This window comes from Labrus mixtus, chromosome 7, assembly GCF_963584025.1.
Source record: "Labrus mixtus chromosome 7, fLabMix1.1, whole genome shotgun sequence".
Lineage (NCBI taxonomy): Eukaryota > Metazoa > Chordata > Actinopteri > Labriformes > Labridae > Labrus > Labrus mixtus.
The window spans coordinates 6,565,194-6,579,075 of record NC_083618.1 but is presented as its reverse complement, the minus strand read 5'-3'; the positions used below and the strand labels follow the sequence as shown (position 1 = coordinate 6,579,075).

Below are 13,882 nucleotides of genomic sequence, written 5' to 3'. Positions count from 1 at the left end.
ACCCCCGGCAGACCAGAGGGGTCATGTACTAATTGAAGTTCTTTCTCAATAATAGGCTACGCCCTAAAGAACTGAGAAATAAAATAAAAAATACCCATGTGTCTAAGCATGTACTCAAAACAAAATTCTACATGAATGAATAGCATAGTCAGTTTCAAAAATCAGTCACTGGTTTTGCAGTTGAGTGTGGGTGACTGGGCTCCTTATGAAAGATAATATGCTGACACTCCGTGTAAGGGGCGAATTATTGATCACCTTTTTTTTTTATCAGGTAGCCTACTACTGCTTCTGCCATGTTCTGTCCATTTAACGGGACCCGGAAACAGGCTGCAAGCTGACGCGCAGTTACGTTGCTGTACTGCTGCAGCCTCTCCTACAGCCGCTCAACTTTTTGCTCATATTCTCAAAGGTTTGGAGAGAGAGAGAGAGAGAGAGAGAGAGAGGGGTAGAGGGAGACACTAAGCGCAGACATACGTTACGCTCTCTGCAGGCTGGTGATACAGACAGCAACCCTTTTTTTTGGCAGGACAGCATCTTTAACAAGCTTTTCCCTTTGCTCTTTTTCCCTCAATGTCTTTTGGAGAGAAGAGAAGTGAGGCGATGAAACCGATGCTTTCACTGGTTTGACTCGGACAGCGCAGCCGCTCCGCTCACATATCGAGACTGGTGCAGGTCAGTGAGATATCATCAAAGCAGGTTTTAAATGTTCCATGAAAATGCCTTTGTTGTTTGTAATTTAAAATAATAATAGACTATACTCTTATAGCTATAAGTAGGCTAATTGCAACTGTTAAAAAGGTCTAATCGAGGGTTATCATTCCTCACAAATATTGTGACAAACACTCCTTTTTAAATGTTATCGAGCTTTTATTGATTGAATGATTTTTGTGCTAATTCATTTTTTTTTAAATAATTGTAGTTCATAGCCTATTTACATTTACCCTTTACATTTTTTAGTTTTTTTTTTTAGCTTTGTATACCCTAACATCTGCAGCACGATTAAAGCAGTGCAGTATGCATTGTAAAGATGTTCTATTTATTCAAAAGATAATGTATTAAGTGGCACTGTCGGCTTGTTATTGTACCAGTTTGTATTCAATTTCTTTCTTCGAATGAGCTTGCACAATAACAGAAGTAATATGTCTAAATCAAGAATGCATGCACAGCCAAATTAAATGGCGAATTTGTTCTAAGAATTACCATCAGTAAGATTATCAATTTTATTGCATGCCACTCTCTGTTGCCATTGGCAAGGAGTTATTTTCCCTGAAAAAAAAAATCCCTCGATCATGAAATGGATTATATCATCAGCATGATATTAGTGTCCAAAAGTAGCCCATTCAATTGTCACGCTTTCAAACGCATAAAGGACCTGAGCAGAAATCTTTCTTCAGCAGGAAGAGCAATCACATCAGTACAATGGAAGAGCAGAGTGTGCACAGGCATGCAGCAGCCGGAGTCTATACAGCAACCTCTCTCTATTACCTGTGCATGATGCTTTGTGTTCTGTGATTCAAACAATGAGGAGTACAGGAGTGATGTGTGAATGAGAATAGAGTGTGTGTTAGCATCATTTTGAATTGAAGGCAAACGCAGTGAAAGTAAAAAAAAAAAAATTAAAAAAAGATTTTAAATTAACGAATGAAGGGAAAGATGAATGAATGTGCAGATTAAAAAAACAATGTTTGAAAGGTCTCTGCCACTCTTATCAGTCTGTTTTTATACTATGCCTTTTTGCCATGGAGAACTTTTTCAGAATAATTCAAAAGAGGCTGAGGCTATAAATCTATGAATCATCTGCTCCATTTCTCCTCATGTTAACTGTGCACATTATGGCCTGCATTATTCTGAAATGTTGTTATTCTGTACTCAAACTGCATAAATGGGAGGGAGTGCGGCTTTCATGGCAGCATCCAGGCTCCTATCCCAGCAGTTAGAGGGTCTTGTGTCTGGGTGCTTGTGACTATAAAGCCCCCCGGTGCCCTGGCTCGATCTAATTAGCCGTGAGTAAAGGGGACAATAATGCTTCAGCTGGTTTGTGTCATTCTCTTCTCTCTGGCTCTGCTTATCTTCACAAGCCCCACTGTGGCTCCTCACCCCCCCCCCCCCCCCCCCCAACCAAGCACACACACACATTCACACAGTCACACACCTCCACTCAGGATAATGATGGATGACCGTGCCCAATGGGAACAAACAGGTAGATAAAGCCAATCCCATTTAATAACAGCATGGATCGGAATGATAATCTTGTTGTTCATTAGCAGCTGTACCTGCAGTCGTACAGTTGTTGTACACAGTTCTCGCCCAGCACAGGTGGTGTTGTGAGAGGGATGCTGTTTCCCAGTCAAGGATAGCACCCCTGGCTGAAACAATACTGCTGTGTCCTTGAGAAAGACAGAGGGAAAGCAAAAGAACCCCCCCCCCTCCTCCCACACTCTCCACTAACCCTCCATCACCCTCTCCCATCTTTTGTTCCAACACAGATACAAATGGGATTAATGAAGGTATAAATTACAGAGGGGGTAAATCCTGCTGAGTAATCCATTTGGCAAACATGCAAACAACAATGGGCTTGGTGCAGCAGCTACAGCCTGAGCCTGACCCGCTCTCACAGGCCCTGGTGCTGAGCACAGCCAGAGCACATGCAGTACAAACGCAAAGGCTGACCACCGCAGGCTGTAGTGACATGTAACTGTGGAGAGAAAAAAAACACTCCTTTCAGTACTAGCATCAATAACGGGAGCATCACTGTCTATCCATTCATGCTGGAACAGAGGGAGTCCTTGTTACCCCGGGTTCAAGTGTATGTGATGGCAATTATTCTGTAGCATGAAATAGCCTAGACATATAAGTAGTACAAGACTGATAATTGATCTAGTGTGTGCTATAATGCAATATTTATGAAAGGGAGTGGTCATATTAATATTCTCACTCTACCTGCTAACCGTGCTGCTTTTTTTCACTGGAATGTCAGTAATTCAGGTAGCCAGCCCTCCGCTGCCCCACATGCACTAATTTGTTGATTTTAGGAGCTGACAAGCTCAAAGGGCTGAGCTCATCAACTCACTGCCCCTGGCAACCTGCCAGTGATTTAATGACTGATGACTGACACACACGCACACGCACACACACACACACACACACACACACAGCAGGTTGGTACAACATTATAACATCCTAATGACCTGCTTCTTGCAAACCATGTCATCACAGTCATGAGGAGTTGTCCAGGTATTAGTAGCTTCACGTGACACACCCCACCAACTTTCAGCCCCCACCGTAAGATCTGTGACGTCAGGTCCAGGCGTCAGCAAGGCGGCCAGTCTAGGCTCCGAGACCCTCCAATTATTCCCTGTCAGTCACAAGCTACTCACAAATACACACACAAAACACACAGATTTACTCACACAGTAACGACGCACGTAGGCCTGTATCTTTAGGGGCACATCAGGCATGGAGCGAATAACGCAAGGACTACTAATCTTACGCACGCACTGCAGCTAGAGAATAGATTATATAAAAATAAAATAGCATGGGAAATACCAGATTAAAATAAAAGAATAATGATAAATAAAAAGTGGTAAAGAAATAAATAAACGAGTTAAAACATTCGAAAACGGTGTTATCACAACAGCCCCAACAGTTTATCCACAATGGCAGAATCGGGCGTTTATCAATTAGCTGAATTAATTATATAACCATTATGATGAACATAAATTAAGCTTCTATTCAAGTTTTTCATTTGTGCCTTGATTTGTATTGTTAGTTTTGAATGAGGGCGTTTACAGACACTTTGATGATTGACTGGTTTTCATAGGTGAGGCCTTGGGTCCATCCCTGGTGCCACCAAGTGAGAGAGAGGCGCCATTAGTATGCAAACTGTGTTTGATGGCTCTGTCCGCGAGACAAAAACCTCTGTTTTCACGAGAGGAATGTCCTGCTATACTAATTAAAGACAATTAGGCGCTCCCAACAATGGGGCCAATTTCGGGGTCATAAATCGACTCCTCCTCTGTTAGTTTTAGAGGTGCTGAAGACGCTGTTTATTTACATAACAGCAGTCTGCAAAAAAAAACCAACAACACTGACAACTATGATGCAACGCTAAATCAGCAGCTTTAACAGATAAAAGATAAAACAATTACCATGTAGTTGTGACATTTGAAATAACTCTGACTTTTTTTTTTTATTGTAACATTTTCTGCAGATATTTTTTAACAGGTGAGGGCGACTTAAAATAGATTACACTATACAAAAAAGCCGTATAATTGTACTATTAAGCCACGTATTGTGCAGTCTGAATTTCCCCTCATGTTATATGCCTGTCTTTAGGCTTTAAACTGCCGCTAAAAAGCAGATTATCACGGGCCGATTGCTCGTTCAGTGTGAGCATCACACGAGAGAAAGACCCCTCAGAAATTACTCTGCTGATTGATAAGTCTTTTAGTTTTTCGGTGCAGAGAAATGGAAATTGAAAGACGGCGAGCAAGGATGCAGAGAGCCAATTGTAGCCGGGTTGGTTGTGATTGGCCGAGAGCGACGCTCCGCCCCACGTTGCTTGATATGGGAATTTACTGGCGCCAGCCGCATCAGTCTGCGCCACATCTCATTAATGAGCCTGAGCACCGCATGGATCAGGAGGTATACACATCAGAGCTGTGTTTGCCGTCAGCTGATCGCACTTGCACCAGGTAACCAGGGGAAACATTTGTAGGCTATTATTTTTTATTTGTGCGGAGACGGAATGCTGTGCTTTCATTGTGAAACCGCACGCATGCATTTTCTATTTTTAATCATCAGGACTCTAGTGTGTGCAAAGTTTTGACATGTGTCCAACATTATGATTGGATAAACATACAAAGGATGATGCGTTGAAGGTGAGTTTGTGAAGTAACAATTTGTTCTCGTTTCATTGCAGGTTTAATAACTAAGGAGAAAGAAGCAGACCGGGCTGTTTACGGATTCTATTTCTGAAGTAAATAAACTCAGTCGAGACTTCCACAGCCAAAGGACTAGGCCTACAAGGGGACTTAAACCTTCCATTTGGAGGTAAACATAGCCTAAAAGTTGCCCTGCATACACAGACAACTGAAGAGGAGAAGAGTTCAGACATGGAGGTCGCAGCAGCCGATCAGTCTCGGTGGATGGCGCACCATCACGCAGTGCTGAACGGCCAGCACCCGGACTCACACCATCACAGTCTGAGCCACAACTACATGGAGCCCATGGCGCCTTTACTGCCCCAGGACGAAGTTGACATGTTTCTGAACCACTTGGACTCTCAAGGGAACCCTTACTACACCAACTCCCGGGCCAGGGTCACATACAGCCAAGCACACGGTGAGATGCGCTCACATTCACAATAACACTTTAATCTGGGAATGTGATGAGGAATATACGTTTAAAATTAAAATTATAATACTAACGTTTCTATATAAATCACATGTTGAAAAAACAGAGCGTACCTTAATTATTTTGTGTCGTGGTTATAGGCATATTAAGGATAACATACTAAAACAATCCACGCAGTGTGTTTGAAGAAAAGTACGTCTTGACTTTTCTGGGCCACTTCAGCAACATAAAAGGAATTTCTAGCAAATGACAGCGAAGGGAAAGGGAAGTATGTCATTTAACCCCTCTGTGTTGGGGCAGGGGTTTCTAGAGGGAGAGAGAGAGAGGCACTTCCCGGATATAAAATAAAAACCGCAAATTCCCTAATAACAATCTTTAGTCCGAGAGCTGCAGTCGATAAAAAGATACTGTCCTGACGAGCGGACACTTTTCAGTGTGTTTTCTTCAGTCCACTTTGACCAATATTCTCTGTCTAAAAGAGTTTAAGTTGTTCGAGAATTCTTTAAGGAAATTACTTTTGGATAATTTACCAAAAGTGAGAAAAAAAAAATTGGGACTTATAGCCTATAAGATAATTTACAGCATTTTTTCCCAATACGAACTTAAATGTCGAACTCAAGTCATTTAAAAGGTAAGGAAATGTTTTTGTTCTGCAAACTGGAAGCAATAATGCGTGAAAAGTGCGTGTGTCAAGAAGCTCCGAAATATCCTATAAAGTAGGCTATATTTTTAAATGTATTCTTTTGGATTTCAGCTCGCCTCACTGGGAACCAGGTTTGCCGACCACACCTCATCCACAGCCCCAGTATTTCCTGGCTGGACCCCGGGAAAGCAGCCCTGTCTGCTGCCCACCACCATAACGCATGGGCGGTGAGCCACTTCAGCAAACCCGGCCTGCACACGAGCGGCTCCGGCTACCCCTGCAGCAGCAGCACCGGTACGGCTCCGGTGGCCTCGCTCACTCCGGCGTCCCATTCCAGCCCGCACCTCTACAGTTTCCCTCCTACACCTCCGAAGGACGTGTCCCCGGACCCCGGCCCTACCTCTCCGACCTCCACCAGGATGGACGAGAAGGAGTCGATCAAGTACCAGGTGCCGCTCACGGACAGCATGAAAATGGAGAGCTGTAGTCCGCTCCGCAGCGGCCTGGCCTCGATGAACAGCCAGGCCACGCATCACCCCATCCCGACCTACCCGACCTACTCGCTGCCTCATCACGAGTACAGCGGCAGCCTCTTCCACCCCGGCAGCCTGCTCGGAGGGTCGTCCTCCAGCTTCACGCCAAAGTGCAAAAGCAAAGCCCGGTCGAGCTCAGGTGAGTCTCACATGGGTTTCCAGATCAAACTGAAAAACTTTGATACAATTGTCACTGTTTAGTAATCAATTATAATTAGCAGCTTAATTTTTCGTTGGACAGACTTTGTCGCACATTTCGTTTTTAGGATTTAATTTCAAATTTTTAGCCCCATTTTAAATTTGTGTAGGCTAGTGAATGTTTGTTTAGCACGACTTTGCTCTGATGGCTCAGTGACGAGAAGGAGCCTTCCATTTTAATATCGCTCACTTCTCCTCTCAAACCTGTCCTGACATGTTTTTATCTTTGCCCCATCGCTCTCCTTGCCTCCATTTCAAATGACTATTCAACCCCGAGATGAAACTCATCAGACTAATCGGGGTCAAGTATTATCTAAATGTCCAGCTAAAGCCATAGTGCTCTATATCAAACGTGCCTGTTGTTATCTCAAAGAGAAAGAAAGTGGGATTAAACCTACTAATTAAGATAATCATTCATAAACATCTTTTTTTATTTTTCGAAAAAATAAACATGTTTAAAGTTCAACCAGCGAATAAAAATTGACATTTTCTCGTTACTAAAACAAAACTTTTACATCGACTTTTTGAACAAGTTCCTCTAGTACTATAGTTCAAACTGTGGCTTCTTCTTCTTCTTCGTGAGGATTGTTGTTTTTTCTATGGCCTTTATTGCACTTAAAAATGAAAGAGTCACGACGCCCTGGCTCCTGCCATATCCTGTATACCTCCAAGTGAACAAATCACGACCTCCACCCCTCCCACAGTTCTCCCCAGTACTAACAAAGCCCAGGCGACAGAGCCCTGCTGTTTGTGTTTTTAAGCATGGCCTTGGCCCAGTGCTCTAACACGAAGTGCAGGCAACCAGGTCCACAATGAGCATGCGTATGTGAGTCTATTTTATAAAAACAGGGCTGAGTGCATCATGGCACAGTTTGGAAAACAGTCCATTCAGTAATTCTAAGTTTGTTTGTTTTTTCATTTCTTTAAAATTCGTAAAGCCAGATCTGAGACAATCAATTCTGTCTGTCTGGATAAACACCAGGTTCATTACACTAGCCTACATTAAGTGGGATATTTATTTGGGCTTTATGTCTGACATTAATGTGCCGACATTTGAAAAACAAGTCTGGTAATGTGTTTGTAATTTCCCTACATTGTTCCAGCTGTTGTTCTTTGAATTAATGGACAAAAATGAGAACAAGAGACACTCAGACTTATTATTGGCAACAAATGTAGTTGTTTAATTGCCAGAATTGTCATCCTTTGTCCTAATGCTTTTTAAATACATCTGGTGAACGCTGACTGGCAGATAATCTGAGTGATTGTGAGCAGAGAAATGTTATACTGTGACATTTAGAAGAATCCAGACCGTGTCTGAATCGGCAACACAAACATATCAGCTACAGCATTAAAAAGCCTCTTATCTATCAAAGTCCATGTCCAGTGCCAGTAATGGTGATTGACTGTTGTACAAAATGCCACAATGACATTTCAGCTGTCAGTACAGATACCTTACAGTGTTGTGGCTTTCTGTTGAACCAGCCTCAAACCAAAACTCCTCATCCTCTCTGTATCTACTGTTTGAATTATAGGTTCCCATTCTTATTTCAACACTAAACATTGCTCAAGACTTAATACACACCAGTCATAGCTGGTGAATATTTTGGGTGTTAATGAACCACTTTAATGTGCCTGCTGTACTTGCGACAGACAGAAGAGGAAGGTGAGGGAGGTACAATAAAAAGGCAGCAAGATGCATTTCAAAAGGCACATAGCTTTTTGCTCAGGTCAGATTCCTTTGTGGGACGAGGGTGGGACTGTGGGTGTCGCTGGCATTATAACAGGAATAATGAGATGAAGCTCTAGGGAGAGAGGGAGACTTGAATTAAATGAATCGGTCGGTTTAGCAACAGGCTGTTTGAAGTCAGCCAAACCTGAATGTGGACCAGAGCGTTCAGGAGAAACTAAAACAGCAGGTTTTTAAATAGAGGAGGACGTTAACTGCTTCATAATAATACAACTTGATCCGAATAACAATGCATTAACTACTATATTAACATTATTAATTGCAGCCAACTTGGATTACTTCATTAAAGGCTGCAACATTTAATACCACTGCCACACACTTTTGTTTCCTCTCATGGATGCCCACATTGATAAATAATGTAGTCCTAATTTGATGGTGTGTCTCATTCGTCTTGTTGGACACCTCTGGACATGTTCTGGCTGTCTCTGGCCTCCAAACTCTGGATCAGTTTACATGTATGTGTCTGTGTCCGTGACAGCCGTGCACACCTGCAGAGTGATATAGACATTGTCTCTGTCATGGGACAGATTTCAACTTCATATTACAGAGCCATCTAAGGTCTCCAAGCACTGCAGTCATCCGATGGGACTGGACAGCTGCTTAATGTTGCTTCTGCCGGAGTGTGAATTTTTTAATTATATAAATTTTTCTTGTCTCCTCTTGAACTCTATGCAGAGGGCCGTGAATGTGTAAACTGCGGTGCCACCTCCACCCCTCTGTGGCGACGGGATGGTACAGGCCACTACCTGTGCAACGCCTGCGGACTGTACCACAAGATGAACGGCCAGAACCGACCCCTCATCAAGCCCAAACGCAGACTGGTGAGTCCCACTTCTCACTCCATCGCTTCACCCCGAGAAACGGCATCCCAAATATGAGCACATAGCAGATGCCGGCAGCACAATTCCAGGAAAGTTATATTTTCCCTATGATCTTCCTGGAATTGTTTGTCCCCCTCACCCCCCGATGATCCGCCCCCATGGCCTGTTACAATACTGCTACTATTGCCTTTGTTCCCGCTATCATTATTGCTGTTACTTCTGATACTGTTACTGATACCAATGCCCATGCTGCTTAAGTTAACACCATGCATGAGTAAATGAAAAGCAGGGAGGACATGTAACATTCTTGTGCTGGATGTATCACTGCTGCAGAGCTGCACAGCTACCTCTGACTTTAACCCTGCAGGAGCTGGAAACATTAGTCTGCAGTTTCTTATTTTAGGGGTTTGAAAACAAAGCATATATCTATGTATCTATCTATCTATCTATCTATCTATCTATCTATCTATCTATCTATCTATCTATCTATCTATCTATCTATAAATTATTCAAATCTTCTCATAGCTTTTTTACATTACTCATGATTTTTCCTTAAAACCTAAATCCTTAGCAGTCAAACACAAACAATAGTAGTGTTTTTTGTTTTTTAATTTACTGGTTGCCTGCTTTGATTACCAGCTGACACTTTATGTCAAAAAAAAAAAAATCAGAAATGGACAAATTAAAAAAAAAAAATGTATAAATGTAAATACATTTCTATATTACTGGCATTGAAGATATGCATAAAAAATGACACTGATTTGATAAAAAGCCTGTTAATAAGATAAAACATAGAAGGTCATACAGTCTTATAATAACTTCAGGCTAGTATCAAAAGATTTAGATCAGCGGCTATTATTTAAGTTTAATTATGGGCTTGGACTCAAATTACACAATTTACAAGCTGCCAGTGTTACCCCTTATATAGGCTATAATAATAATACAAACACAAAAACAAGATGTTTTTCATTTAACCGAGCTAATAATCATTACAGGTGTTGTAATGTGCTTCCTTATCATTAAACGATATTCGAACTTGCAAATTAAGATCAGTAAAATATTTCGGAGGGTTTAAAAATACTCTCAAAAGGCTGTTTTCATTTTAACATTGCTGCTGATGTTTTCCATGTTTCTCCTTGACCACCTCCACGCCGTTCCTCCTCGTGAAAAGTCTATTAGATTTTCCATTGGCTCGTCCCGCACGCCTGTAGCTTTTGCATTTTCAGCTCAAGTGTTTTTCAGACTTGTGTTCAAAGGGGCATCCAGTTGTTTCCTATCCGGATATCTGCCCGGCCCAGATAAGGAAGTCAGGCTCCCGGCTGTTTCCGCCTTCAACCCGCGCGCTACATTCTCTGTGGCCGGCCTGACATGTACTGTAAAGAGATTATCACAACACTGGAGGAGCCGCTTATGTGTGAAGAGACAGAGAGCGAGGGGCGGGGATGTGAAAATAAATGGATTTATGTTCTCGTCTCGTTCATCATTCTGACCAGTGGTCCAAAGTTAACGCGCAGCTTTTTCAATATTAAAACACTTTAATTAACTTTGCCTACATATAAATTGTCCGCAGTTATTGTTGCTTTCCAGGTCGATAGCAAAGAGTCCACCTGAAATTAATTAAGAGGAAAAACGTGGATGCTGACTGCAGAGCACAGAGCCGCAGGGGTCTCGCATGTAAAACTAATGTTTCTTATTATGTGTGAAGAATTGATCCGCAATGGACACACAAGCACGTTGTCAGGCAGGACACCGGGTATTACACAACTTACAAGTCCAGTTAACCCGGATCAAAGATATAGAGAGAGTTAAAAAAAAAAGCGCCGTATTGTAACCTTTCAGTACTGGCATTTATTCTTGAATTAATTCACTGTGATATTTAGCCTTCGGGCAGGGGTGAGCAGAACATTCTTTAGAACAACGTCGCTGTATCTCATTGCACAAATGAGAAAATCTGATCATGGTTTGTTGCGGTCTGCGTACAATTGATTCAATCGAGAAGTAAAGTAATTTTTCCAGTCTGACTGTTTTTTTCTTTTGATGCTGTTCCTGCACGTGGTCCAGTGGTCAAAGGAGAAACCTCACGAAACTCCGCGTGCCGCCGTTTAATTTAAGGATATCTGTCTGTCTCCTGTCGATTTTCTGCTGAGGCAGACATCACAGAGTCAGTCAAGTCTATGAAATGTCAGTGATGTGGTTTAAATGACAGAACGAAGACTTGATAAGCTCTTTATATGTGGAAAAAACAAGCGTGATATTTAGCCTAGATTTTGTTGCTGTTGTGCAGACAAATGTCCGCGCTGACCTCTACAACGTGTCAAAGGCTCATTTACTCATCATCTATTTTCTGTGTTTCCTTCAGTCCGCTGCTAGACGTGCAGGCACCTGCTGTGCAAACTGCCAGACCACCACCACCACCCTGTGGAGGCGCAACGGGAATGGAGACCCGGTGTGTAACGCCTGCGGCCTTTACTATAAACTGCACAATGTAAGTAGTTTGAAGGGGGGAAAAAAAGCTGCACTTAATTACGTTTTGTTGTTATTTGTTGTTATTTTTTTGGGGGGGGGGGGGGTGCGCTGGTCGTTAACTGGTTAAGTGGGCGGACAGCTCGTATCGATTTAGGAGCAGAGAAACTGTGAGAGTGTGGAAGCAAAGCCTGCTCACCCTGTGGAGCAGAACCCACCGGTAGTCCTGTTCTTTTATGCTTTTTTTTATTAATCCATCGTTGTTTCAATGGGGGGCGTTACTCCCAGGAGAGGCTGCAGGGTGGGACTGTCATTCAGTGTAACGGCGTCGGTTACACTGATGAGGATTTGTCTGAGGCTGCTCCTTTCAGCTCCAGCCAGCCCTCATCCCCATGTATTCATTTTGACACTTGGTTGTGTTTGGTTTTAAATTGGACAAAAGCTCAAAAAACGCCCCCTGACTCGCCTTATAATGGAACTTGATATGCAAAACAGCTGCTCATTATTTATAGCACACAGCTAACACTCATGATGTTGGCCTCAAAAGGAAGTATAGCTAACTTGATACCAGTATATGACTGATGACATTTCAAGTTATGAGCTGGTAAACAAGTGAACAGAAAAAAAAACGATTCTGACAATCAGTGAAACTTTTGTCCGGGTTCCCTTGAACTAATGTGCTGCTCTCCACAGGTCAACAGACCCTTGACCATGAAGAAAGAAGGCATCCAGACACGCAACCGCAAGATGTCGAGCAAGTCCAAGAGGAACAAACGAGCTGGGGACGGTTTTGACGAGCTATCCAAGTGCATGCAGGACAAGGCCTCACCCTTCGGCGGTGCGCCCGGCCTCACAAGTCACATGGCCCACATGGGTCATCTGCCCCCCTTCAGCCATTCAGGACACATGCTGCCTACTCCCACGCCCATTCACCCTTCATTCGGTCACCCCCACCACTCCAATCGCTCGCCGGTCTGGGCTGAGCCTCACTGAGGTCCTTTTAGACCCCGGACTCCTCGGTGTGAAGGAGCCTAAACATCACCATGAACACTACACGGCCTCCACATCCTGCCAAGAGCTGAGCAGACTTGTTGCGTCATGTACAGTGGTTGGAGGGGAGTGACCTTCAGTTGGACTAATGACTGAGGGTCGCCTCATGCCTGACCTCACTGATGGGACGCTGCAGAGCAGGACTTAAGCAGACTTTGTGAAGAGCTAATGTGATGAGGAGTTTGTTAGTCCCTGTGTGACTGAAGCATGCGGGAATGGAGTGAATGGAGACGCTCGTCATTCTTTTTGCTTATTTTTACTAAGTCACTTTGGTACCCACCTCTCCTTGACCCATTAACAGGAGACTCAAGAGAGGTCTTAAGAAGAACCGCTGTTTTCACTTCACAACCATCTCATTATATACTGAGATATGTGCACCCTGTCCATCTCCAGTCCGTCATCCAGACAGACCAACTCTTCAGTGCTGGAAGTCTCAAGACTGGCTCACAGATCTACAACGCTGTTATGAACCAGTCAGGCACAGCATACACAGTACCCACAAACCAGTGCTCTCCTCACATGCTGGATTGTACGCCACCACCACGCTCACCTGTTTTTAATAATTGACTTTTATGGAAAAAGGACAGTGAATAGAGTGTTTATAAATGCTTAATTGCTATTATTATTGTTATATTTGATGTTATAATTATTGCTACGATAATTTATTTTCACTCTTCAAGCTTTTGTCAAAGACACATGGAAACTGTTATGATTTGAATTTCATGGTTATTACGTAAAGAAAAACACTGATCTATCTTAGATGAAAAGTCCCTGAGCTGTATGTTTTTATCATTTTCCCATCTCACAAAAGTAAAGGAAATAAAGTTTAATACTAAAGTAAAATCTGTCACCGCCTCGTAACTTAAGTCTGTCTCTTATTATCAGTCTCACATTTCTCACACAAACATCAGCCAATAGACAAAACTTTCCTTTTAATGAAGAGTGCTGGATTATTAAAATCATAAGTGATATCAGATGCATCGAGGGAAGCTCTGTGATCCTTTAAGCGTGATAATGCTTTGGTCAGGCTCCTCCTCTATCTGTGATGGTGCCTTGTTAAGAGAAGGCCTCT

At 42.8% G+C, this 13,882-nt stretch overlaps 1 protein-coding gene across 4 annotated transcripts; it reads left to right on the top strand.

The window, feature by feature from the left end:
* The first annotated feature begins 429 nt into the window (after positions 1–429).
* Positions 430–13,653, top strand: gata2a (GATA binding protein 2a). 4 transcript variants are annotated; one of them, XM_061042362.1, is made up of 6 exons: positions 430–672; positions 4,922–5,343; positions 6,110–6,670; positions 9,140–9,297; positions 11,657–11,782; positions 12,454–13,653. In XM_061042362.1, the coding sequence occupies exons 2-6, from the start codon at positions 5,115–5,117 to the stop codon at positions 12,751–12,753; spliced, it is 1,374 nt and encodes a 457-aa protein (XP_060898345.1). In that variant the 5' UTR covers positions 430–672; positions 4,922–5,114; the 3' UTR covers positions 12,754–13,653. The 4 variants fall into 4 exon arrangements, with proteins under 4 accessions (XP_060898345.1, XP_060898346.1, XP_060898344.1 ...); XM_061042363.1 differs by lacking the exon at positions 430–672 and adding an exon at positions 4,548–4,694 and having other exon boundaries at positions 9,152–9,297; XM_061042361.1 differs by lacking the exon at positions 430–672 and adding an exon at positions 4,548–4,694.
* The last annotated feature ends 229 nt before the right edge of the window (positions 13,654–13,882 follow it).

Bases quoted from the DNA above. Each gene is read 5' to 3' on its own strand.
- gata2a (XM_061042362.1), top strand. From the start codon at position 5,115: ATGGAGGTCGCAGCAGCCGATCAGTCTCGGTGGATGGCGCACCATCAC. The intron at 6,671-9,139 runs GTGAGTCTCACA...TGTCTCCTCTTG, and splicing joins CAAAGCCCGGTCGAGCTCAG to AACTCTATGCAGAGGGCCGT. The intron at 9,298-11,656 runs GTGAGTCCCACT...TGTTTCCTTCAG, and splicing joins TCAAGCCCAAACGCAGACTG to TCCGCTGCTAGACGTGCAGG.